Here is a 27,586-nt window from a genome sequence, read left to right as displayed (position 1 = left end):
GTTTTGAAATCATGTTTTGGCATGTGGCGCCACCTACCGCCGTCTACCAATCATTGCAGTCATTAGAGTCTCAGCTGCCGAGCAACCACGGGGTTGCCAGTTACGTCAGAAAACGAAACCTAAAAGACCTCGGTATTTTGAATTTGAATGTAGTAACTGTTTTTGGCCACATTCTTACATATGGCACCTTTAAGTTTGGCAGCAGATGAAACATTTGTTAATTGTCATAACTTTTCAAGTGTCACACAAGCTCCATTGGAAATGTCAATTGTCTATAATTGGCTTTGTTGAAATCCTCTTTGTGTCGTGATTGCAGAGGAAAAAAAGAAGAAAATGAATGTAGTAACTGTTTTTGGCCACATTCTTACATATAGGACCTTTAAAATAATTACTTGATTTGTGTGAATTTACAGATTCAAAGTGCAGTATGTGGGACACCTCCCTCTCTTTTGGTTCTCTGTTGTCGCCATAAATTCAAAAAAAAAAAAAAAAAAAGCTGCTTGAAGCTGTAGCAGCTGTTTGAAACTCATCATTCCATCATTATTTTTAAAGAGCTCAGCATAACACAACAACATGTATGCAAATTCTGGACTGAGAGGAGGAAAGTCATGAAAGCATTTGCTCCAGTCTGAGTCATGTTCAGCACTGTTAAATATGCATCACTTTTCATTGAAATTACTAACTAACAATACTATATGTATATATACGGTATACACATATATATAATTATATTAGTCATTCATTGGCGTACATTTTGTACAGCTACAGAACATGCTGTGAAAAACAGTATTAAATTACATGACACATTTCAATATGTCCAATATACTGTCTTTGTACAAAAGTGCAATATAAACATATAATATCCCATGCTCAATCTCTGTCTATAATGTAAATATCTAGTCCAGTGTATATATTCTGGAAATTGTTTAATATGTACACTATTCATTCTACTCTATTTAACTTTTTTTTTTTTTTTCTTTTTAAATATAGTCTCAGTGTTAATATCTTTTTATATTGTACTTTTCTTTTTAATGCATGGTTAATATTTATTATCCTTATCTTTACTGTCTTGCTGCTGTAACGCTGTAAATAAAGGACTATCTTATCTCATCTTACCTTAAAAAAACGACTTTTTTTTACAAGAAGTGTCATGCTTCTTGTAAATAGTGTAATGTAAATAGGCCAATTTACAATTCAATTTTTTAGCATTCCAGCTTCTACTACTTGAAGTCTACTTACAATAAGGCACAAAATCACAAAACAAAGTATTGACGTATAGAACTTTATCATTCAATGAATGGAGTGTGAATATGTTTATATGTGTTATTGCCTCAGTGTTTGCCATAAATTAAATCATACTGAAAAAACAAAACAATTAACACATCTACATTAGGTTTACTGAAACCAGCTTTTTCTTCATAACTAACCTACTTTTTCCCAACATGGGTCAGCTGATCTGTGTGGTTGAATTTTCCACTGTAGAAACTGCGCTAATGTGTCCACATTAGAAACATGGAGTAATGGGTTTGCTCCAGTACTTCTGTGCTGTTTAAAATGACTAACACTGGTTGCACTTTTTCTGTACTTTGTAACCAACCCCACAAAATCTGCCCCCTCCAAAAAAAAAGAAGAAAAAAGAAGGAACGTTTAATTGAGCTGGAGGTGTGACGTGCAGCCACTCCATCACAGAGTGGGGTCGGCCACTCCGACCTTGTGGCACACACAATGTCACATCCTTCACATTTCAATGACGTCCTCTGAAGTGGCTTCATACCTCAGCCGTACACATGCACTCACACCTACGCGGGAAAAACAACGGAGAATGCAACATTCTCACCTGCTTCATACACACGTTCATGCCCACACATGCATTCTATGTATATCCACACATCAAACGTATGTATGTTTGTATGTATGTATGCGTTTATGTACGACGTGCACTCACATACTGACACTCACTCATAACCTCACACTGCCATCACACTCCTCCTCGCCCACGTGGATGTGATACACAGAGGCTGCACGACTTACGCTGAAACAACAGCCTTTTGTTTGGATAAGACACACTGATTACAATAATTGAGGATTACCTAGATTATAATTCACATTTCCATTGTGTTTTTTATGTCAATAAAGACACAGTCATTATCACATCCGTGTGATGAGAGAAAATTAATTTTGATTATGGGGTTCATAGTAGCCACTATGAGATCTATCATTATAGACAGTTTGTGTTATAGACAGTGTTTACAATATTACTTCAGTAAAAGTCTTAAAGTATATGACATTTACTGTATTTATAAGTGTCAAATGTAATTTTCTGATATAAAATGTACTTACGTTTTAGAAAGTAGTAGAAGAAGAGTAAAGATTGAGTCATGGTAGCTGTTGTGGGTTCAATTCCTGGCTCTGCTAGTGTATATGTGTCCTTGAGCAAGACACTTAACCCCATGTTGAAGCATGTGAGCAGCTCATCAAGACTAGAAAAGCTCTATATAAATACAGACCATTACCAACTCTCCTTCTCCAGATTGTATTAGGTAGTAACGAGTAACAAAGATAGTTAGAGGAAATGTATTGAAGTAAAAGTTGTTGGGAAAATAAATAAAGTAGATTCCAGATATGTGAATGTTGTACTTATTTGTATTTGTTACATTACAACACTGGTTATAGACCACATTCAAACTTAAGGTGTCTGTGTTTATAATCTCTGTGATTAATCTCATTCTAATAATAAAATAATAATAATTTCATTCAATAATCCCTGAAAGGTTTCACTTCCTTATTATCAATGTTTATATTCGTTATTATGTTATAAGTGTAAGGAAACCCAATCTGAATATTTTACCTGCTCCGTCTGCTCTTTATTCATTTCTACAGTCATCTGGTTGATTACTGTAGAAATGATTCCTCGGTCCAGAGACGCAGAGGGAACTGTGAACATGAAATCAATACATATTCTTAAGAGACTAATACACATGTGAATGTCCCAGAGGAGACGATCGATGGCAAAAAAAATAATGGATGCAGCCATGATTATTAAATAAATCCTCCAATGAAATGACAGAAATGATGGATGCGTTTATAAATCTATTTGCATGTCTTTTTTTTTGTTTTCCCTCTTTTTGTAATGCTGTCTTTCCGTTGTTCAGTTTATTTCAGAAATATTTGGAGATTTATGAAGAAAGAAAGAATAGCAGAGTAAAAGGTGAACTGAATTAAGGGAAACCAGGTGGAGATAAGAAAAAAGAACAGTGGATTTGGAGGAGTAATCTCACCGCCATGACCTGTATGCCTTCAGATAATGAATAAAAGGTTTTTAGCGGATTATGGGAATGATTCACTGGCTGTTGTCACTCTCACACTGAATGTCATGTCACTGTGACACAGAAGGCCATGGAAGAGGGAACAGATATCACAGGAGCTGTCAAAGTGACGTCAAACGTCTTCTTTTGACATGTTGACCACATGTCCTGTAGACCATCTACTGCAAACCAATGAAGGCCAGAGTGGAGACGAATTATATCAACCTTTATTTAAAGGGGCCACAATTGACTTACTGTAATTGTACCCCGTCTTTCGTCCCATGTTAGCTGGGATTGGCACCAGCGACCCCTGTGGCCCTCATGTGGAGGATAAAGGGTGTTTTGGTCGCCACCCACCAATGGTTCAAACACAGATGCTAAAATGTTAAAATACACATAACTGAAAGTGAAAAGGAAGATGAAGATGTGTCAGCGTCAGTCGATGGATATTTAAAGGTGAAGTAAGTAGTTTATAGTGCCATCTAGAGGAGAGGCTGAAATTTACAACAAAGAACTGCTCCTCTGCTCACCCCCTCCCTTCCCTGACCGCTACGGTGTCCGCAGCCGGTCAAATGTCGTCCTCGCCGTCTTTCTCCGTGTCAGCAGATGAGGTTCGTGAGGCGAAGGAGAGGGCGAGCTACCGCGGCCGTAGCAGAGGAAGCGGAGAGAGAGGAGGCGGGACTTCCGCTACAAGTAAAGCGACGCTTGATTTGTTCTCTCGCGTTTGTCCTTACAGGCTCCAGTAGGAACATGGCGTCTCGATGCGAACAGTGGCTATGCAACTGCGGCCCGCGACCATGTTATTTTACATGACTTTTTGAAACACTACGAAAATGAAACAAAAACTATTATACAGCGACTGGACAATGCAGGATCACATAATATGTATAAAAAAAGTGGATTTTGGGTTATATAAACCCATAAATACTACACAGTGTCCCTGTAACATACACGGTTTAATTATCTGCTAAAGCAGTAGATGGATGAATTAATAGCTCCTCGTTTCATTTTCAGTAACCATTATAAAAACTGGTGGTCACTTCTGTATAAACATCCCCTTCAAGTTCTGTGTCAGATTTTAACCCATAATTAATCTACTGTAAGATAAACAAATAAAGGCCAGGGAGGTCAAGCAGATTTTTATTTCTTTTTTTTAATAATGATTTCAATCATGGTTCAAAAGTACTTTATAGTACACTTACACAATGATCTTTGTAATGGCAAAACAAATAAAAAGCAAAAAAACATTTTTTTGTTTTCGAAAGTCCCCCCACCCCCACCCCCACCCCCACTTCACAGCCCTGATAACTGAAGGACACATTGAGTTTACATCCCAGTAAGAAGAAACATATCATGAGAACCATGTCATGATTAAGAGCTGTAAGTTAAGAGTTAATGAATCTATTTCTTCTTTTTTGCTTTATTACAGGTTGCCCGAGCTCTTTAATGGTGGCGACTTTACAAATCCACCTGTTAGTGCCAAAGTGCTGTGGCAGCACAGTGCTTTTTTTTTTTGCAGAGAGGAGAAGGTGCTCAACCAAAGACAGAACTGTTGAAGAAAGACAGGAAGGAACATGTTTTCTCTGTCCAAAGACACACAGTTACTTTCAACATCAGCTTTCTGGAGGCTTGTGGTTCTTTACAGATCCCATAAATGAATCTGCTCTTGCATCTCATCTTTGCTCCTGCACCAGGCGAGAAAAGCAAGCATGAGATGCAGTGACACAGTCAGTGCAACATGATTCCAAAAAAGTCAGAGGATATCAAACATTAGCCGTCATTGTTTGAAATCAAGTCAGCTTATACTTTCAGCAAAAACTGAACACAAAGTCCAATGTGTTAAAAGTAGTCTGAGTAACACCGTCCATTCTGCCTCTGGTTTATAGCTCACATTGGCCAATTTTGACTGAGGAGATATTTAATCAGGGAAGGAGAACTCTGCTCACCAATACTGCCGTCATTCTTATTACCAGGTCTATTGGGAGCCTCCCAAAAAAACAACAACCCGCGAACGAGGCCTCAGTGTCGACAGTTTGGACTGCGGCACAATCAGAAAGAATTCATCAAACTGTTTTTAATTACCCAGGCATCTAAAGCTTATTCGTGAGCAAAATATGTAGTAGTCGATCATAAAATCCACCTTGAATCAGACTTCTAAAAGCATCCGCCTCCCCTACGTCATCAACCTCGAAAAAGCCACTTAGAAACATACATTTTCCAAACTGCTAAACCCACATCCTCTCACATTCTACACTTCACAAATCTGAGTGAAAATATGAAGCAGGTAATCAAATATCCAAATATAAACACGTCCTCCATAATCACACACTGACGTACGTCATCGAATTACATTCTACATTTCTGAACACCAGAGAGAAAAACAGCAAAACAGAACAGAAAACTTGTGTTCATAAAAAAAAAAAATTGCTGTCAAATATTTATGAAGGTGATTAAACACTTCAAGGTTTCCTTTAAAAAATGACATATTTAAGCCACTTTAATCACGTTGTCTTTGTGTCGATACAGCTCCAGTTTAACTTTTGTCGTGTTCATTCACCCCAGCTAATAATAATAATAATAATAATGACAATAATAATAATAATAATAAAAACAGTAGCACCTGAAATAAAAAAGATGTGAAACAGTTGGCACTGAGTGGAAGAGCTTATGTTAACACAGTGATAAACTACTGAAGGCTGGGGATACACTGCAATTTAACCCTGACTGTTTTGTTCTTCTGTTATTACATTACTACACAGTGTCATAAGTATTGATTAATAATTGTTCATTTGTGCCAGGGGGAGAATACATACTTTGGAATTTAAGTCTGAAATAAGAATCTGAACTCTTAGACTCTAAGGTCAGAGGCGTTACCCGCAACCAAGCTGCTATTGGTTAACACCAGCTGTCAATCACACTGGTGTCCATTCCTCTAAATGGGACAAACATTCACAGAATTGACATTATGATCTGTTGGAGACCTGCAACTAGCAAATGATACGATAACCTGACGGAGATGTTTTCTGAAGTTAGAAATCAAGTGAGAATTTGCCATTCAAATATAAGTTATTTTTGCAACCAGTCGCCCCCTGGTGGCTATGAAATATATTGCTACTTCTGGGTTGGTTTCAGAGAGGAAACCAGAATGTCCAAATGAAATAAGGGTTGAGTTAAAGTTTGGGGCTGTAAAGAGATTGGGAAATATCATGATTTATAAACAGATTAGCTGCCTTTGACAAGAATAGTGAATTTAGTTTTTTGTTTGACCGCCAGTTGATTTCTGTGATTAACCAAGTTTATCTCAGGTCAGTGGGAAAAATGTAAACTTCCCATCTATAGGCAACATTCATCTCCTTAAAGATATCTCTACCACTCTACAGTCAAACGCTGTTCAAAGATCATCAGAATTAAAGGTTCTGATTATGTTTGTGTCCACAGCAGTGATCGAAAGAGGACAATCTACATTATGTAAGCGATGCGAAAAGCATAAAAATCATCTATTTCTTCGATAACCATGAACGCCCATGTCATATGGAGTAGTACCACAGATCAGACTTGCTTATCTAAATGAAATATATTTCACAAACCATCAATATACAATACTGAAAATTCTTGCCTAATCTGTCTGCAGAAAACAATACCTCCATCATACAGACCTGCTTAATAAATCACACTTCTACAAATCTCCTGAAGTCAAAATAAACAAGTAAACACTCTCTTCTCTTACCTATAATCAATGCAATACAGAATCTAACTTCTTAACCACAACTCCGCCTCCTCTGCGCTGTATACTGCAACACACTCTATTGGCCGAGGAAACAACCACATATTAAAACACACACGCCCTTTACTCAGCTATAAAAAAAAAAAAGCGACATTCAAATCAGCAGCTTTGGACAAACTTACAAAAATACTATTAATTAATCATTTTTAAAACATCTACTCGTCACCCCTCTGGATTCATCAAAGCCTGTCGGACATTTCATACTCAGGGACTGCGATATGTATCGTTTGAAAAATGCCAAAAGGTCAAAATGCCATTCGTTAATCCTTAATGTCAGATAGATTTAAGCAAATTAAGTTTAAAGTCAGTCAGAGCATTATTTGTGATTGTGAAAATTTATTCTATTTTTTATTTATTTTTTTTTAATTAGCCTTAATTCTAAATAACCGTTACTTTCTTAGGGACGTGCATCGGTTTCATCGGATCACTATGGAACAACACAAAGAAAATCATTTAAAATGAATGCATTTAGCTTTATTTTACTAGAATAGGGTTAGATTTTATTTTATTTTTTTAATTGTGCTTCCCAACCTCAATTTCCCCTGAGTCGAGAAATATCTTCATTCTTTTTTGGTTACGTTACCCGCCAGTGACACTTGGTCCTGTTAGCATAACTGTTAGCAAAGATGGCGGATACTGTTTACATTCTAGGAATGAGGTCCCGTCCCCCTATGATAGGGTCTAAAAAGAGCGGAAAAGTGTCACTGGTGGGCACGTAACAAAAATATTAATGAAGATATTTCTCGACTCAGGGGACACTGTGGTTGGGAAGCACAATTTTTCAAAAACACTTCCCCTATTCTGGTAATACAAAGCTAAATGCAAATCGGTGAAGTATTCTTTTAACCTGAACTACCTCTCACCCATCAAATATCTTCTGTTTTACCAACTCTATATAAGTTGTTAAAACATAAGAAACTAATTATATCAACAGTTAGCCTCACAATCATAATCATCATCATGACACCGTCACAACAGGGTGACAAAACCAACAGAGATGACCCCACAGAGATGTCAGGGTCACCTTTAATCCCCGTTAAGGATGACAGGCTGTAAATCCAGCACATAGCACAACAAAATCTACATTCTAAACAGAAATAACCCCATTTTTATTTATCTGGCAAGATAAAGTGGAAACAGGAAAAGCCTGGTTAAAAGCCTTTACTGTTCAAATTGTCATCCAGAGGCTTTAAAATCCAATGACCTTGGTTCCGTTTGCCTTCTATCAGCAAATAATAAACATGTCTGGATTTTTGAGAGCAGGGATTATCAATCCAATTCTTTAGAGTGCATTTATGAAAGTATAAGTGAACTGACAGCATGGACGTCATCTGGAGATCATCTTCCTGGTGAGCATAAGACTTAACTCATCATCATCATCATTATCCTCATCATATTTGTAATCATTGTGTTTTTTTGGCGAGAATGTGAAGGGAAGATTATAACGTGGTGGGAGCTTGTTGTGGCGTGTAGTGAATTATTTCCCTGTGTGAAAGTGTTTTGCATTACATTTCCAAACCAGAAAAAATATTGTCATTGAATGTTAGGATCCAGGTGTGGAAAATCTCAGATTAATCAACATTTTTGGTAATACATTTTCAATCTATAGATTATTTTTCATGTCATTTCGCTTTGGTTTCATGTGTCAACAACAAACCAAATGCTCTTTTTTCAGTATAACATGATAATCTGACTTTTGAATCTGCATTTTGCTGGTTTGAATATTCGTCGTACGCCGTCAGTGGTGTGATTATGATAGAAGGTGACGTCACAGGACTGCGCGCTTCGAGTGAGACAGCAGTTGATGTGATCACTGATTCCTGTCTCTTTCTGCAGAGGCAGCAAACCACTGTGGAGCCTGATAACAGGGAGCTGAAATGCTGAAGCAAGCTCCCAGCATGTTACGAACCCTTTCAAAGACAGCAGCGGAACATAAAATCCCTGGAAACAATTCAAAAGTTTCACTGTTTTGTTCCTTCTTTTTGATCGGCAACCAGATAAAACACAGATAGATGTACAGGTACTGTTATACCCAAGATGTTAATTGTGCGTATTCACTTTTTCCAAGGACCCAAGAAGAAATTCATTCTCTTGCTTCAAATTGCAGAGACCAAACAAAAACTAGCCTAAAATACAAATTAAAAGGTAACTTCCCAGCACCCATGCATTCATTAGATTGGATTCTTCTAAATCAGAGATTGGACCAAGAAAGGGACTACAAGCCCTCAAAGACTGCAAAAAATAAAAAATTAATTGGGAATCACAACTTTATGGCAACTAGACAATAATAAATATCTCCATTTCTTTAAATATACTGTCGTTTTTAGAAAAACAAAGAAAGAAAAATGATTTAAGAAACCCCTCAGATGTGTTCCTTGTATACATATGGATAATATTGCTTTTACACTGGAAATGCGGAGTAATTATATAGTATAGAAAATATCCAAAACAATATAAACAGTTTTACATTTACTTTTGTTTTTTTTAAGAAACACACTATTAAACTATACCCTCTCTAACCCCTTTGGCACAATAATTATATTCATATTAATTATTACAGTGTTGAATTACAGGACATTTGAATAGGAATAGTCACTCACACATTCAGAGTAGTAACACAGTTTCTGTAGTCGTAACACATATCGGTACTGTATGTCATACCATAGTTCAAAAACAGAGATTTTTTTTCTTTTTTCACCTGCAAATAAATGTACTCTGAAACAAAAACAGAATTGCATGCCCTTATTATTTACAGAATCACGTTGTCTGAGTTTGTTCTTGCTGGCTACTGTAGAGCAGAAATACTACATTAAAAAAACAAAAAACATGGAGAGCATGATGGAAAGGTAACGCTTTGTTCTTGTGAACCCAACGGCCTAATTATTTTCCACTTCAATTTGTCACACCAATCCACGTCTTTGCCACAGAAAACCTTCTCCAGATTCTTTGTTGCTTTTTTAAATTTCCCCAGTGTTTTCTGCTGCGGAGGGAGCCGACACAAGGTCGAGGTCCGATTTCTCAAAAGCATCTTAGTGAATGCATTCATTGGCACATTTGAGATCCCAGCACAATGACGAGTACTCTCAACTTCTGTTTCAGTGTTGGCACGAGACAGCACAATACGCCACTCATTAGTGTTTCAACCGAAAATGTGAAACTCGATGTATTCTGGACTAATTTTACTCTAATTTCAATAATAGAAAGTCATTTTCTCCATATAAACAAACCCATGCCTCCTTAAAAACCACTCGCAGTACATACTACTAAGTGACTTTGCCAAAAAACTACTTTGAAAGAAAAGTATTACCGCCTGGATTACTTCCAACACTTTTTTCCAATCCAGGAAATAAGCGATTAGTCTCACGATGCCAAAACGTACTTTAAAGCAATAGAATGGATCTGCTTTGTTGCTGAGAGTGAAATGAAGATCAATATCACTGTCAAGTCCATCCATTTAATATAAAGCTGCAGCCAGCAGCAAGTTGGCTTAGCATAAACACTCCAAGGAGGAGGAAATAATGAACTTGGCAGCGGTCTTTTTCTGCCCACCAGCACCTCGATCGCTCAATAATTAACATGTCAGCAGACCTGAGACTTTAAGGTTTTCACCTGAATCTCAATCTTCTCATCTCCCTCTCAGCAAAAAAGCATTTTTCATATAGCGAAATCAAGATATGTGTGGTTTTGTCATTGGCTAAACTGGACGTCAGTTATTTGCTACCGGGTTTTTCTCGGGAAACTAACGACAAAGTTTGAGTTTGACTGGTGAATTAGCTGATTAGCTTTTGAGCCTCTTTTTTTTGTGTGTGTGAAAAGAATGGCGACCTTTATAAGGTTCTTAGCACCTGCACGACAGACGACTCTGGTCGAGGTTGACGAGGCTCTCTCTCCCAGCGTGAATTTGTCAGTCTACGCCCGCTAACAGTAAGGATGATTGCGATTCAAATGAATGGCATTGAAACCATTTTTCTTTGATGAAAGCGAGGGACACAATTAGATTAAATGTCATGACTGGTATCCAACTAAATTCAAACACTAACAATCAGCTTTGAGGTCAGGTTCCTTCCAATGATCCACCTGCTTAAAAGTGTACTGACAACCCTAACCCAACACCCCTTCCCCTCCCTCTTTCTCAAGACACAGGCTGAGAGGTACAAAAAGGTTTGGTCCCGACTGCTTCAGGAATCATGTAGAAAATATACATTCAAACTTCTGAAGAAAACACACGGAAGGAGTAGAAAATACTGGAAAAAAAAGAGACAACAGTGAGAGGAAAAAGAGGGATTGAGGAAAAGAAAGGGAACAGACGAATGAGTCAGAAGATGCTTTTGTGAGACACTTCTTCAGAATAACATACAGTCTGGTATGTTAACACAATGCACTTTAGTCAGATGCGTGTTGGATTTCACCGTTAAGAAAAATCCACAACCTCTCAGTATTTACAAATGTTGTTCCATAATGTTTGTATTTGTGTGAGTAGATATATACGATCGCCTCCATATGGATGTTGGGATTCTCACCTCATTATCTCTAGTCATGTTGCCATTAAACTGAGTAACAGTACAAACTGATGCACACACACACACACATATTCACAGTCTCTAATTAGTGGATAGCCATGTTACCTTAAGGCCACGAGCCAAACCTAAACGATTCATAGCCGACCAGAATGATTTGTTTTTTTGCCGTTCTCCTGGCCTGACGTGTGAGAGACAGTGCTAAGAAAAACACAACATGACAAAGGCTCTCTTACACTTACATCTCACTGCGAACATGTAAACACAAACACAGCTTGGTTTCATTCACCAACCAGTGCTTCCATGACTCCTCTACTTCAGGTTTTTACTGCATGTAGGGACTAATGGATTTCAATCCATCCGTCCTCTCTCCTCTGTGTGACCTGCTGTTTTTTTTGGATGCTCCTCTTCACTTACGCGTTTTCAGAACTCGTCGTCTCTTGCCTCACAGTGAGGATGAACTCTGGCTGTAGTTTCTGAGAGTGAGCATGCTAAACCTGGGCGAAGGAGGAGACGGGGGAGGGTGGGAGGGGACCGGGGGGAGACACAGCTCTGTCTCTGAGACGGGTGAGCCACTGCTGGACGCCAGAGAGTCACGGAAGGGCGACGGAGGAGTCAAAGCAATAAGCTCCTCGTCCAACTCTACCCTTCTCAGAGGGGAGTTGCTCAGGCAGCCGACCAGGCCTCCTCGCATGGGGGAGAGAGAGGGGGAGGCCTGGGAGTGAGGAGGTGGCAGTGGGTAAGGTGAAGGAGGAATCGGGTGTGCGAGGCAGCCACCCCGGCCACCTAGGCCGGACTCGACGGATGGGAGGGGCTGGACGTCTGCGAAGGTGGTAAGGGTTGGGGGCATCTGGAGTTCACGGGGCAGCAGATACGGGTCGGTGGGCTGAGGAGAAGGAGGCGTTTGTTTGTTTGAGTGCGAGTGAGTCGGCGAGGGCGAAAGCATCATGCTGTTGAGCTCGGTGATGTTGGCCGTGAAGCGATTCACCACGCAGCTGATCTGATCCATCAGTGAACTCTGGGGCCGCGCCGTGTAATCGTCCACAATCACCAGACGGCCGTCGCTCCCAGTGACGACAGAGCCGCTGCTGGCGCGACCGCAACTGCTGCCGCTGCCGCCGCTACATATGCTGCTCGTGTACGTGGGAATGCCAACCATGTAAGGCTCCTCCCCTAACCCTGTTCCGAGCCTCTGGCTGACCGTGCTGATTGGCGAAGGCGTCTGCGGCCGATATGTAAGGGAGTAGCGCTCCTCTGCTTCAGAGAGGTCATACAGAGTCTTGTCTGCGCCAGCGTCAGAATGGGTGGGCAGGGAGGACATGGACGGGAGGGAGGGCAGAGGGACGTGAGGGGGCAAATCACCCCCACCGCAGTAACGTTCCTCAGAGGTTTTGGAGAAGGGCTTGATGACGGCAGTCTGATTATTCTCCTTTCTCTTGATGTGGAAGGACAGCCGCTGCCACAGGTGGTTGCCACGTGAACTGCTCCGCTCCGTCTGCGCCCAAGATACAGATTTACCATTGGAGCTGGAGAACCAAAACAAAGAGTGGGAGTTAGAGGTGAATTAATGTACTGTTACCTTCAAACTTGTTGCGATAAATAATATGAGCCTATTGTTTATTATCAGTACGAGTCTCTCTTTAAGACAGTGTGTCATTATGTACAAACAATATTTTGAAAGTCATAGTTAATTCCTATTACAAGCTGCGAAACTGCGACCAAAACAAAAACACACGTGGCAAATACCTGACACAGTGTGGTATAATGCTGGAGGAGTGATGTCACTTTAAAGACACAGACATTATTTGGCTCTAGCATAGAAGTAAGACTTCATATGTGGAGTAATTTCAGTACAATTCATTTCTGCTCTATTTTTCCCCCAGCAGATTGTTCTTCATTTTTCTTTGTCAGGTTAAATCTTCCTCTCTATTTCTGGTCCTTGCAGAGTCTTCTTTTTTTGTTTTTTTTCCACTTTTCTCTGCTTCACATCAGTCACAGTACACAGTCCTCACGCTTCTTTCTCCCTCTTATTTTGTAGCTGGGTTAATGAGTGTGATTAATCTATAGTGGGGACTTCTGATTAAACACCACAGTGCTATGGCTGGAGGTGAGAAGCACTCAAATCAGATGGACCGACGCCTACGCACACACATATACACACACTTAACGAAATCCACATACATGTATCCATATGCTGCATAGGTCAACCTGCACCTACACACCCACAGTGATGTGATCTGTTTAATACATCTCATAGTAAGTGCCTGTTACAGTGTGGCTTTGGAACAAACCAGACCTCCTACTGGCAGAAACATGTTGCAGTGTCCTTGTTTGCTCTATTTTATTACATTTGTGTCCAGCTCTGAGGGTGGGCTTTGAAAGGACTGTTGGATTTTTGGACATTAAGCAGGCAGGGGCAGAAAATGTGCTGACTTCCTCTGAGATGAGGTTACAGTGGGCTAAAGTAGGCTAAATGATAATTTTTCATTCATTCCATCTCTCTGCAGCTTCTGCCCCATTTTCTTCAATCACTCACTCTCTCTCTCTCTGATGAAGTTCCATGTCTGTGTAATCTGGTTCATAAAGATATCCTGTTGTAGTCCAACACGTTTGTTTGTTAAATTTCCTTCACAAGCTCTGATTAAAAACAGGTGATGCCCCGCAAACCTGTGACTTGCGTGGCGTTACAGGCCTGAAAATAGTGCTTAGAGCTCTGACATACCATGGTGATGGATGGCACTTTCATTGTTCAAACATAACAAACATGTAAGTATGTGACCATGTAAGTATGAAACCAGCAACAAACCAAGCTTTGCGTGTTCACCATTGAATGAAAATGGACAAGGAAAACTGCAGAAGAACTAAATCGTGACTGTACTTCTTAACAAAGACAGAGGCTTCTGGTCATGCGGACGCCAATCCCACTTCTGCTATGCGAGCAGACACGTTAGCGTTAGCATTTAAGCTAGCGGACGTATGCTAATCACACTGGCAATAACTCAGGATGTCCCTCGGGCCCAACTTGTTGTTGGTTTTGCCATGGCTGGGCCATGGTTAGTTTGTTAAGTTGGCTCCAACTACTTTTCTTTGCTCAGAAACGGAGCGATCTCCAAACCGTAGAGTCGTTAAAAGAATTAACAGCGTTGTTATATCCCAAACTATCCCTTTTATGTCTGCTGAGGGTATACCCAACTCTCTACAGAAGGTCAAATATTTGTTTCCCACTGTTTGCATGACTTTTGAGGGTTGCGAAAGTGTCTCAAAGGTAACTGCTTACAGCAATTACTGCCAATTACCACCATGCACAGAGGGAGAGGAAGATAAGAACAAAAGATGGCAACATTCATGAATTATCTCATAAGAGTATGATCGAAATCTTGCTAACCAAGCAGGGTGAGCTGGAATAACCTGCTGACGGACGTAAATGTGTTCTTGCGATTTTTTTTCTCCGAATTCAGTCTGCGAAGCGACTGTGCATCACTCCCTTTGTAGCCTTTGATCGTTCCCTTGTCACAGAAGATGGCTTGTGGATGGCCTCAAGCCTGGTGTGAAAGCTATTAGATCTTTTTCACCCTTTCACATTATGCCTTTAGCGTTTTCTCCTCTCATTCTGCTCCTCATCTCCTGTGTCCATTCTCACCATCCATTTTCTCTCCCTCAGTATTCTCCTTACGCTGCCTTCTTCTGTTCATTCTCATCGCTCCCATTTGCCTCATCTGCATTAGGCAATTGTCTGCAGTTCACATTAGGGTCAGGAGAACAGTCAGGGCAACTAAGTGGAGTTCAGACAATCAATTTCTCTCTCACACAGACACACACACACACACACACACACACACACACACAGTCTAATTGCAGAAATGGTGCCTTGGACGGTGACTGAGGCGTAACCTGGCGATCACTGACAAAAAAGAATATGTGTTGCACACAGTCACACACAGGTTTGTGCAGCTTTCCTTTTTAAGACTGACCTAACCACAACCTCATCTCCAACCTTAATCATAGCCAGTTAATGCCTAACCCTATAACCTAACCACAATTCACATCTAACCTCTACACATGATCAGTTTCTCAGACAATTCTTATTCATAGGGCTCAGGGTTTGACCAGAAAACACACACACACACACACACACACACACATACCTGAGTGTCTCTCCAGTAGAGCCTCTACGTTTCCACAGGTTAACCAGACTAGAAGAGCGGCTGGCTGCTGAGGAGGATTTGCCATCACCCACGTGCATGCGCACCACTGTGCTCGTGGTAAAGGCACTACGCACGTTCCGCTCTGGTTTGGCTAAAATGATGTACACCTGATACGAGAATAAAACACAAAATATGTTATTTTAAGGTGCCATATGTAAGAATGTGGCCAAAAACGGTTACTACATTCAAATTCAAAATACCAAGGTCTTTTAGGTTTCGTTTTCTGACCTAACTGGCAACCCGTGGTTGCTCGGCAGCTGAGACTCTACTGACTGCAATGATTGGTAGACGGCGGTAGGTGGCGCCACATGCCAAAACATGATCTCAAAACATGAACATGATTTGCAGTCTGCAAAACATTTTTTTTAATGCAAATATTTTGGCTGTACTGTTGTTGTTGGTGAGTTCAGTTTGTTATATGAACATTATTCCTGAGTCTCTGTGACATATTAAGAGGATTTTATGGCCAGTTGCTTTAGATTTATTACATAATGCACCTTTAACAATATCTTTATCTTTATTTCATCGTGTTTGAAAACAGCGCTAAGGCTGAAGGATTTTGAATAAATATCTAATTGCGATATGAAACATGTTCTCTTCAGTCTGTAGAGTAAGATGTGTAAACATCAAGACAATAATGAATCTAAAATTATATTATGACACACTTTGGCTTTAAGAAATATCGCAACTCCTGCGATTTGAAAATTGCAGTAGGCCGTATTGTGATTCTGAAATAATGTTGATTAATTGTTCAGCCCTAAACAGTGCTGTTGTCTTGCAGCAAAAATACCAGGGTTCACCGAGGTCACCTGACAAGCTCCTAAAACTCAATATTTAGGGAGACTGACAAGTATGAGGAAGTAAATAGACCAATCATTGCCTTACCTTGGGTACGAACATACAGCACAGAGCCACAGTGGCACTGAGGCTGACACTGAAGCACATGGTGATGATTTTGTAGTTGGATCCAAAGTAGATGGGTACAAAGGCCAGCCAGATGATACAGGTGGTGTACATCGTGAAGGCAATGTACTTTGCCTCATTGAAATTAGCTGGGACGTTGCGGGTCTTAAAGAGAGATAAAGAAAACAACAGTCAAGCACTTCTAGATAGCTGCTGATCTGTTCCTGTTTATTCTGCCTTAAATCCTGAAAATAAAAAAATGCTTTTTAATTTGATGTCTCCACAGACTGCACTTTAGTGAAACATCGGGTCATAACCCCATCAGAGTTACAGCAGTTTACTTATACATATTCTTTTGCTGATGTTTTTGTAAACTCTAAAAGTCAATTTGCTGCGAGTGCAGAACATTTCAGCTTTTGTGCCTTTTTACCATTCGTCTCTCACAGTGTGCAGAAAATAAGTAGCTGCAGGGCACTGATTATTAAACACTGACTTTTTAATGTTTGTGGAAACATTTTTTTTTTTTATTTAGTGCTCAGAGGGAGAGCAGCAGTAAATAAGACGGCAGTTTCATCTTTGCTTTTCACATAATGACTGTGTGTGAGGCAGCTGTAAGACATGTCATCGTGTATGGGACCATTTTTGCAAACCAGGAGTAAAAAAAACTGGAATGAGAACCATTTGGATCTCATTTTACCATTCACAAAACATTACAGCTGGTTACTCATCAAAAACCTGGTTCAGGACTCTGACAGTGTTCATAAAACATATACATTCAATACATCATTAAACCGACCAATGGCCCAAACTAGGGATGTCCCGATAACACTTTTTTTGTGTCCGATACCGATATCACATACTCGTACATACTGATACCGATATTATTCCGATACAGTCATTTTAGACCCATTTAACCCATTTATGAACTATGACGACACACAGTCTGTGCATAGTGAAGCATGCCATATATAGGATTTTTGGATTGTATCAGATTTTACATTTTTATCCGTCCGATATCCGAGTGATTCTGACCAATATCGGACCGATACTGACCAATACCCATGCCTAGCTTGAACCACATGCGTCCTTCAAGCTTTGATTGTCAAGTCATCCTGTGAAGATTTGCTCAGTACATTATAACACTTCAGCTGTGTACCTTAAAGGCATAGAAGGTGCAGCTGAGGATCAGAAGGCCATTGTACCCCAGTGGAGCCACTACACCCAGGTTAGTGGTGTTGCAAATGAGGTTGACCTGGCGGATGCTAGGGTAGTCATGGATCACCTATGAAGACAAGAGGAGGGAACACGAACACTGAACACGGCTTTTGCTTCAAATCCTTTTCTTTGTTGCCTGTTTCTAGAGTTTACCCTTCCTCTCACAAGTGAAAACCACACACACACACACACACACACACACACACACACACAGCTTACACGTGGTCCCTCCATGAGGAAGAGGGCGACGATGATGCCCAGCTGCAGCAGAATGAGGAGGAAGGCAATGATGAGCTGAGCACAGGCAGACATAAAGCGAGGTTTCTTTGTACAGATTTTCTTCTTGCTGCCTGCCAGGATCCGAGCAATGCGGTTTGTCTGGGGGATGAGAGCACACACACCATTGGGACATTTTTAGAAAACTGTACACTGAACTATTATTGTACCTAGTGTATATTATGGCCGTCTGCTTTCTTTTGCTGCTTCTGTCCGTATGGAGACATCATTGGAAAACACTTCAATTGAAAGAAAAATTGCAGCTCGCAGGAGACAAAATAAAGTGCTATAAACTCTGGATAATTTCTTTTGGGAGAGCTTCTGCACTTCACTGACATTAATAAATCAGAACTCTGTGTTACAGAAGCTTATGCCCAACAGAATATGCCTTTGTCATAGCTTGTGGTGTTGGGTGGCCATATCCCTTCAGTCCAATCCATAGAAAAGTGAGTATCTGCAGTATCAGCTGAATATCACACTTTTTTTCCTCATACAGCACTGCTTACAGCCACAAATGTACCCGTTAGAGACACACAATAACTAAGCAGTTACTAAGTGTGAGAACCACCGATATATCTTATCTCCAGCATGCTGGATATCTGACCCAACTTAAGCAATCTCAACCAATCAGAGACATGGATGGGGAGACGTTGGCTGAATCCAGAACAGGAATTTCACAGTAGTTCATCAAAGCCTTTAAACTTCAAACACGCTGCAGCCCTGTTTCTTAATTCTGAATGCAGTGCTTACCTTAGTAACAAGCGCAGAGTAGCTCATGGCTGGCGATAGGCCTATTCCCAGTCGTTGGAGGTAACAGTGGATGACGTGTGGTTTCGCTATGAGGGTGAAGGTACACAGGTAACCCAAACAGATCCCTGCCAGTATGATGTAGCACAGCTCTCTGCTGGACGACTTCACTACTGGGGTGTCCCGAAACCTGAAAATAAACAATATTAACTATCAAGACACCCAGGAATCATGAGGGGAAACATGGGTTTGTCCAGTGTGCGTCTCCGTCTAGTGCCCTTACTCTCTGTAGTCATGTACACTTCTGAGAGCGGAGATTTACCTGATGAAGACAGCAGTGACAAAGAATGTGGCCATTAGACCGAGGCAGGCGAAGACCACAGCGGCAATTGGTTCAGGGTCGCCCCACCGCAGGTATTCAACTGGGATTGGGTCACAGCCTAGGAATACGGAGATGCATTTCTTAGAGTAAAATTGACCAGGGTGAGGGTAGAAATGAATAGATGTATGGGCGAGGATGGCTATGGAGTCCCAGCATTTGTGTGGATGAAGGAAAACCAACAGGGGTTAAATTGCGAGGACGGGGACGCAGAGCTTTGTTTGAGGTATGCAGGCAGTAAAAAGAGAATGAACCATACTTTTGGCAAATGTTCATCTGTATTCAACTTATTCTCGCTCTTGCCCTGTCTTTTTTTTTTTCTGACACCCCATTTTACATTTAGGCTTTGGCCAACTTCTAATGTTGAATTCCAATTCCTCAAACCCTCAATCTCAAAAATGTGCGCTCCCGCTAGTGTAAGTGTTGTCCCGATTCTCAGAAGAATTAAGTTGAGGGGCAAATTTAAGGGCTGCATCGCCCTCAATATTGAGATTTTCCAAGACCACCCTTGGGAGTAAGGGCTACCCAGAATGCATTGCGTGTTTTGACAGAACAAAGATGGCGCCGAAAGCAGCGAAACGAGTACGCAGTCTGAAGACGTATCTGCATTTAAGGGGTGTCCCATTTCTAAGTGACAAAATAACCCTCAACGATTGGTTTTGAGGGCCAGTTAAGATTAAGGGTTGAGATAGAGGGTTAAGATTGAGGGTTAAGATAGGAATTGGCCAAATGACAGTGTACACAAACTTTTTTAAATAAATAACACACGATTAGGAAACCATTGATTACTATTTATAAAATGTTTTCAGTTTCCATTCATAAAACATGTCCATCCATTAGCAATGAACACACCACACCTGCCAACTGCTCTTTTGTCTTTGCAACATATGCTCCTTCTGCCCACTCTTCTCCCTCTGTTAATCCACTCCTTTCCTTCTTTACTGCTGCCGTCATTCAGTCCTGATCCATTCCCCGTCTCCTTTTTCTGTCATACTCATAAATCAGTCTTTCTTTTCCTCTTATAGCCATGCTTTCTCTCTTTACTCCTCCCTCCTTTCTCTCTAATCGTCTCCCTGCCTTCCTCTCTCCATCTCTGTCTTCTTCATGGGCACAGAGATAAAAAGCCATTAATTAAAGGGAAATTTTAATTATTATCCATCTTAACAACTTGATGAAGTTATCCAGCTGGTTGGTCTCCACATTTTTTCCAATCCACATCATCATTTCTTTTGAACACCTTTCTCCATATACATTTCTTTTTCTTTACCCTTCCCTCCCTTTTATTGTCTCTCTCTATCTCATGTATAAAAGACACACACCTGCTTACACTGTACTGCAAATAAAAAAAAAAGGGGAAGAGACACAACAAGTCAAAAGGCTAAAGACTAACAAGACTCAGGTAATTTAATGAATTTGTCTCCGAGACAGTGAATAAAGTTTATTAAATCGGTGATGTGTTTTGGTCTTGCGGCATCAACAATAGTAATAATTGAAAAGGAGTCAAGGGGATAGTAAACGCAGCAAGTAAATCAAGTAAAGCAGTTTGTAGAGGAGGCCAAGAACTCACTCATAAATAAACACATGAATAAATCATAAACTAAAACAATGCCAGTTCTTTGAAATCATGCAGTGTGTGCAGAAAACACAATCGTCCGACAATCTAGCGAGGCCTTCCATGTCACTAAGGACCACCCACCTGTGAAATGGGCGGAAAGTTCTGTCAATCTCTTTTTTGTCTCTTTCCTCATCCTCTCTCTTTCAAACTCAGGTTCGCCATCTCGTTAAGTTTCAATTTGGCTTTTCTCTCACACCGTCTTTGTCTTTTGTTGCCGTCTCCTAAACAACTCTCACATTGTTAACCGTCTTTTTCACACCTACTTTACCTCTGGTCCCTGCCACCTGAGACCTTGCTCTCATCCATTTCCTCTGGCCCTTTACTGCTCTCCTAACACACACACACACACACACACACAAGCTGTTTTCATCCCTTACTCTCCTTTCTTTTAGCCTGGGGAGGAGAGATCAAAATGTCTGCTTGAGGAACAGGGCGAGCAGTTTGTTTACACCTCATTATAACCCTTTTCATAAACCCCCCGCTGGGGGACACGCAGCATTTATTGTTGATGAATATGGTCGCATACACATACTCATACACGAACATGAAAACAAACACAGAAAAAGTTACACATGGATAATTTCTATCACGTTTTCTCTCCTTTCAATCTGTCATTTTGGCCCGTCAACCTCCTCTCTGTTGTTTCCCCCTCCTCTTTCACTGGTTCACTCCCCGTTTTAAGTGAAAGACGCTTCTGTCCCAGGCAGACATCATCAATCTGAATTTTCAACAGGGCTCATTCATGTTTTAATCATTGAGCTTGCCGAGGAGCTCGCGGGCATTATAATGAGCAGCTGAAAGCGTACAATATCCAACCACTTTGGACGCAGTGAAGGGGAAATACATTTTGATTGCGACTGTATTGTATTTGCATTGAAAGCTGCTCTTGATGCAAAATAATTAAACATCGGTGACCATGTCGGTGGCAAATTAAAGGGATGAGAAAGTGGGAGGAGAGGTGAGGTGAGGAGAGGTAAGGGAAATCAAAGGGAGGGTGAAACGGGGTTCTTCACCGTGTTTCTTTACATAATGAACGTGTCGCAGGACTGATCAATATAACAACAATAATAACGCCATAATGGCAGAAAATACAAATCTATTTCCATGAAACCCCCCACACACATTGTACATACAAGCAAACAGAGTTATTACTTCCATGAGGCTACTGCCTGTTTACTTTCGGTTCATTAACACATTGTAGCGTTTCAGGTCAAGTATTTCCCCAGTACACAAACACAATATACAAACACTGACCTGTGAGGTCATCAGTAGGCCAGGAGCCCAGCTCACAGGCTCGACAGGTGTATTCGTCAAACACAAACTCGTTTTCTTTACAGGGCGTGCACGTCCAGCAGCAGCTCACCTCCCCTTTACGGATCACCTGGGAGAGGCAGAGTGTGCATCGTCTGTGATTATGTCTGATATGTATTATCATTCTGTTTTAAAGGAGTCATATTACCATATTTCTCCAAGTTAACCTAGTTCCCTGGTGTCCTAATGAACATGTCTGTGACATGCTTTGGTCAAAATACCATAAGGATGAAGCACCACAGCAGTTTAATCACCCTGCCAAAACAGCCCTGTTCAGAACACTCTGTTTAGTAGTATCTCTTTAGGTCCACCTTAAAAAAAAGTCAAACGAAACTTAAGGGACAGGAAATTACTGTACATATCAGCCACAGAGGCTACTGGTAGCTAACAGCAGTTAGCATTTGGAAAAGTGATCATATGCAGGCTCTAGCAGGCACATTGCTGTCATATATAACATGTATCCACTGGACAAATAAATCCTCTGAGGCTGGAAGTTTGTGTAGAACTCTGTGCTGCACTGTGGAGCCAAGAATAGAACTTTTCACGGACTTCCAGTTTTCGGATACCATTGCCCTTGCCAGCACTCTCGTGTGTTTTACGGACAAAGCGGAGCTCCGTGAGACAACAATTCCAGGAATTTAGCGTTTTGTGACATCCCAATGAGCGCGGATGTCAACATCGCATGTTTAATCTCTTGTACTTAGACTGAGGAGGACCACAAAAACATGAGTGAGTCATCTTTTTTCACACTTTGCTGACTGCGAGGGCCTCCAGAGTCCCAAATATAAGGATTTAAATGATTAAAAAGTTTATTTTGCATAATATGTCCCCTTTAACTTTTGTCAAAGAAGGTGCTTTGGCTGAAAAGGAACATTTAATTTGATCAACGTATGGAGACGAGCGGAAACAAAATGTTTACAATAATAATAAATACATGCGATGCTTTGTTTTTATAGGAAGCTCTGGTGTAATTTGAGTCAAGAAAACTACTCTGTTTTCCATCTCCTCTCAAGCATGCATTGCATGCATGGGGCAGCTGTGGCTCAGTGGTTGGGGCTTCGAGCTCGAGACCGGAAGGTAGCCGGTTCAATCCCCGACCAGTCCTCAGCTGAAGTGCTGTTGAGCAAGGCACCTAACCCCCTCACTGCTCCCCGAGCGCCGCTCACTGGCATGGCAGCTCACTGCGCTGGGTTACATGTTCTACACCTCACTGTGTGCTGTGTGTGTTCACTAACTCACTGCAGAATTGAATTTCCCCTTGCGGGACTTAAAGGGTTCTTAATCTTAATCTTAATACAGACAGTTTCTTAGGTGTCATTTCCCCAGGCGTCAGTGCTGCTATCAGCTGCTTATCAGCTGTTCGTGTCTGTTCCAATAGCACTATGCATGACTGCTCAGCAAGAGAAAGATAACGTAGCAGAGAGAGACAACATTTATAAAAAGAAAAAAAAAAAAAAAAAAGAAAAGTCAATGATATGATTGGCAAAGTAGGCGAGCATGACGCCTCCACCTGTCCATTGCCAACAAGTCTTTTAGTCTCATCTGATCCATCAATCTTCATCTGTTATCAGTCTCAACGCCAGTGTCTGGATTTTGGGGGGATTTTTCATAGTTGCTGCTCAGACACAGGAGCTCAGCTTTGACATCTTCACTTCCATGTTAATGCACCAAAACGTTTTTTGATGATAATACATATCGATAATAATATTTAATAAATGTATCCACCAGATATTTTTAAGTGTCGTTTACCTTAATCTGTCCTTTGTCACAGGGTTCACTGCAGACTGACTTCATCATTGTGTCTTTGATGGGCCAGATTTCGTCATCATCTATCTTCAAGCCACTGTTGTCCCAACTGCCGACATTAATGTAGTCATAGTAGTCCTTCCCCATCTTCTTAAAATTCATTATTTCATACCTGTACATTAAAACCAGACACACACATTCACAGCACATCATTATCACTTTGATAGATAAATATGCATCTTCACGTTATGAATCTAAAAGGCCTCTCTGTTCAGTTACCTGCCAGGTGAGTCTCCATTCACATCAAATAAGATGCCCTCCCCTGACACACCTGTGAAGTTAGTTTTCATCAGGAAGTCCAGCAGTGTAGCGCCATCTATAGGTCGCATGGCATCACAGAGGCCCTAAAAATACATTAACAGTTATTAGCAGTGACCCTGAGCCACAAGTTAAAGCACAAGAAGGAGGCAGGTTCCCACAATATTCACTGTCTAAAAACACTGAAATGTGTGGTTAATGTGGGAGCACAAGTTAGCAAAGTAAAGGATGTGGATTGGTTGAGATAGTGGATGTAAGGAATTTGAATATGAGAATGTTTTCCATCTGTTGCATGAACATGGTATAGTCTTATCCATTCATTGCCTATAGCAGTCAATTTTGACTGCAAACCCTAAAGGTTTGACTAAGTTAAATAAACCACTCAATTTATTCAAAGTGGTGATGAATGCAATTTGAATATGTCCAGATGCTTACTGTGGAGGATCATGTGGAATATGATGAAAAACACTATATTTATGCTTTAGGAAATGTGTATGTATATGTATACATATTTGGCATAGAGTTTTCTGTACATGCAAACGATTTTGTAATCAATTAAGCTGTCGATTATTTTCTTGATAAATTGTTTGGTCCATAAAATGTCAGAACATTTTTAAAAACTAAACAAAAAAACGTTGATCAGTGTTTGTCAAACCTGGTAATGACGATGTTCTCGAATGTCTTGTTTTGTCCACAAACCAAAATTATTCAGTTTTAATGATTTCTTTGTTATGTGGAGCAAAGAAACTAAGAGAATATTCATAATTAAGAAGCTAAAACAATCAGAAATCTTGTTTTAATAATGATAAGCTTCAAAGAGATTAATCGATTGTCAAAATAGTTGACGATGAATTTAGTAATCTATTAATAATCACTGATTTGTTTCAAGCTCTAGTCTACTGTCACATAGCAGCAAAATCCACACCTTTAATGTTCCACCATTTTCACCACCACACTTCACCTAAGTCTCTCTAAGTCCTTGTGTCCGTTCATTCATCCATCACAGCAGCACCTACCTGATAGCCTGGGCAGAGTGCCCGCTGCATATTATGCAGGCCATATGCCATTGAGTAGATGGCATTAATGACAAAGCCCATCTTGGTGTCCTGTGCATACTGCTGCCGGAGTGACTCTCGCTCTGTAAAGGCAGAAGGGTGGAATCATGGGCAAGGGATGAGGGATGAACGAAAAAAAAAAAGCCAGGTATATCAAGAGTAATTCCTGAGTTTTTCATGTTTCTCCTCATAAGCTATGAAACAAAGAGGGAAATTCTTTCCTTGGCTCAACATCAAAGACTCTCTCCATCCCCCCCTTCATCAGCCTCTTCTTTCCTTACTACCTCCATCTCATTTCTTACCATCTCTTTCAGTGGCCTGTTCATTTGTTTCATGTACCATTTCATTGAGAATCCTTTGATGCAGCTGTCTCACACAGTTTTAATGAATGGAGAAACCAAAACAGAATGTGACAGGAAGAAAACTACAAAAAAAAAGGACAGAACACTGTGTATATCCAATTGGTAGTCTGAGGATATAGGTGTGTGTTCAGCTTGTCTGTACGTTATTTTCATCAAATTATGTCTGCCTGTCAGTGGAAGTAGACTGAGACAACCCATTATCCATCCATCCATTTTCTACCTTTATCCTCCACATGAGGGTCGCGTGGGGACCTGTGCCAATCTCAGCTGACATAGAAAGATATGCGAGGTACACTCTGGACAGTTCACCAGTGCATCACAGGGACACATATAGAGAGAAACAACCATTCACTCTCACACCTAGGGTCAATTTAGAGTGTCCAGTTTACCTAATCCCCATATTGCATGTTTTTGGACTGTGGGAGGAAGCCAGAGAACTCGGGAAAAACACACGCACACATGGGGAGAGCATGCAAACTCCATGCAGAAAGGCACAACCCCATTATGTTTTTCAAAAAGTTGTTGACTAATCACAATAATTGATGCTGCCAGTACAGAGTATTCCCTTCAATGTCATTGTTATTTCTTTTCCTTGTACTCACTGCTACAGGTGCGGTTGAACTTGATGTTCTCCTGTGCGTGTCCTTTAAGTCGACAGTGAAAGCGATGCTGCCAGAACTCTGGAAACCACGGGTTCCTGACGTTGTTCTCTGGACGAAGTTTAAGGTAGTACTCGTCGAACCATTTCACGTCAGCCGACTGGAGCTTGATGGTTATACCTCCAGCTGCTTCTCTGACATAACCGTCTGTCACATCATACCTGTCTGCCCATCCATCACTGCAGAGACCCAGGGAAAGACAAAAATATATATATTTTTTTTATGTAAAGATTAAAATATGTGCTTCATTGTTTGGCAAATTTTGACAAACAGTTGAATTAGTGGTGAAGCAATACGGTTCTTTCAAAATCTCTTCTCTTGGGCTGTTCAGGAGCATTTAATGAGATATTTTCTCAACATATGTGTACATACATATATATATACATACACACACACACACACACGTATACACATATATATATACACACATAAATACATCTGTGTGCATACATCTGTACTTTCCGTATTTTGTTTTGCTAAACAAAACGACATTCAAATAACATTCACTCAAAGACAGTTCCTGTCTGCAGACACTTTGTCCTGCATAGCAACAAGAAGGTATGAAGGCTGTTGGAGGGCAGAGACGAGCAGAATGAAAGAAAGTGTATGAGAAATGCAAGAAAAGGCAGAGCACGGCAGATGTCGCGAGGAATTCGTTTATTCATTTCAACTAAGTGACAGTGACAAACATGCGCCCTTTCCCGGTTTTTGGTGAACCATAAACACACAGCACGACGTGATGATAGCGGATATAAACATCATGACTGATGTGAATTCCCTTGTGAAAGACAATTTCTCCAGGACTATATCTGACTGTGATGTGATGGAGGATGTGGATATTAGACATCATGCCTCGGTAGTAAAGTTTTAAATCTCATCAGCTTCTGAGTGAGATAAACTCTGATACCTGACAGTTAAGAGACTGTGTCACAGGTGTGGCCGACTGGTTATAGCAAAGGTTTAATTAGCCCTGTGGGGTTGTGAGTGTTTTATGAGGTCAGCACCAACAGGATCTAATGCTGATAGTTGAAATAATAGGCTTGATGAGGTAAGCATGTGGAGAACAGAGGATGCAAGGTTGATTTTGTTAGACTGCCTCCTTCATAGAACTGGAATTATAACAAAGTGTTGCTTTGTGTGTGTCATACAGTTAGCATGCATTAATAGGTCATCATAACAAATGAAGCCT

The 27,586-nt window shown here is 40.6% G+C and overlaps 1 protein-coding gene across 1 annotated transcript in view; it reads right to left on the bottom strand.

The window, feature by feature from the left end:
• Nucleotides 1-12,051: 12,051 nt before the first annotated feature.
• The window catches only part of grm5b (glutamate receptor, metabotropic 5b), a gene marked incomplete at both ends in the record, with an annotated part of 43,265 nt that continues 27,730 nt past the window's right edge, over nt 12,052-27,586 (bottom strand). The window contains 12 exons of the mRNA XM_083886183.1: nt 12,052-13,132; nt 15,752-15,918; nt 16,697-16,879; nt 17,871-17,996; nt 18,149-18,307; nt 18,956-19,142; nt 19,275-19,392; nt 22,201-22,327; nt 24,007-24,175; nt 24,283-24,407; nt 25,338-25,459; nt 26,341-26,576. Coding sequence (XP_083742309.1) covers nt 12,052-13,132; nt 15,752-15,918; nt 16,697-16,879; nt 17,871-17,996; nt 18,149-18,307; nt 18,956-19,142; nt 19,275-19,392; nt 22,201-22,327; nt 24,007-24,175; nt 24,283-24,407; nt 25,338-25,459; nt 26,341-26,576 — 2,800 coding nt within the window. The remainder of the gene's footprint in view (nt 13,133-15,751; nt 15,919-16,696; nt 16,880-17,870; nt 17,997-18,148; nt 18,308-18,955; nt 19,143-19,274; nt 19,393-22,200; nt 22,328-24,006; nt 24,176-24,282; nt 24,408-25,337; nt 25,460-26,340; nt 26,577-27,586) is intronic.

The sequence above is a fragment of the Microchirus variegatus genome (genome assembly GCF_963457635.1).
Source record: "Microchirus variegatus genome assembly, chromosome: 3".
Lineage (NCBI taxonomy): Eukaryota > Metazoa > Chordata > Actinopteri > Pleuronectiformes > Soleidae > Microchirus > Microchirus variegatus.
This window is presented reverse-complemented; position numbering and strand designations above follow the sequence as displayed.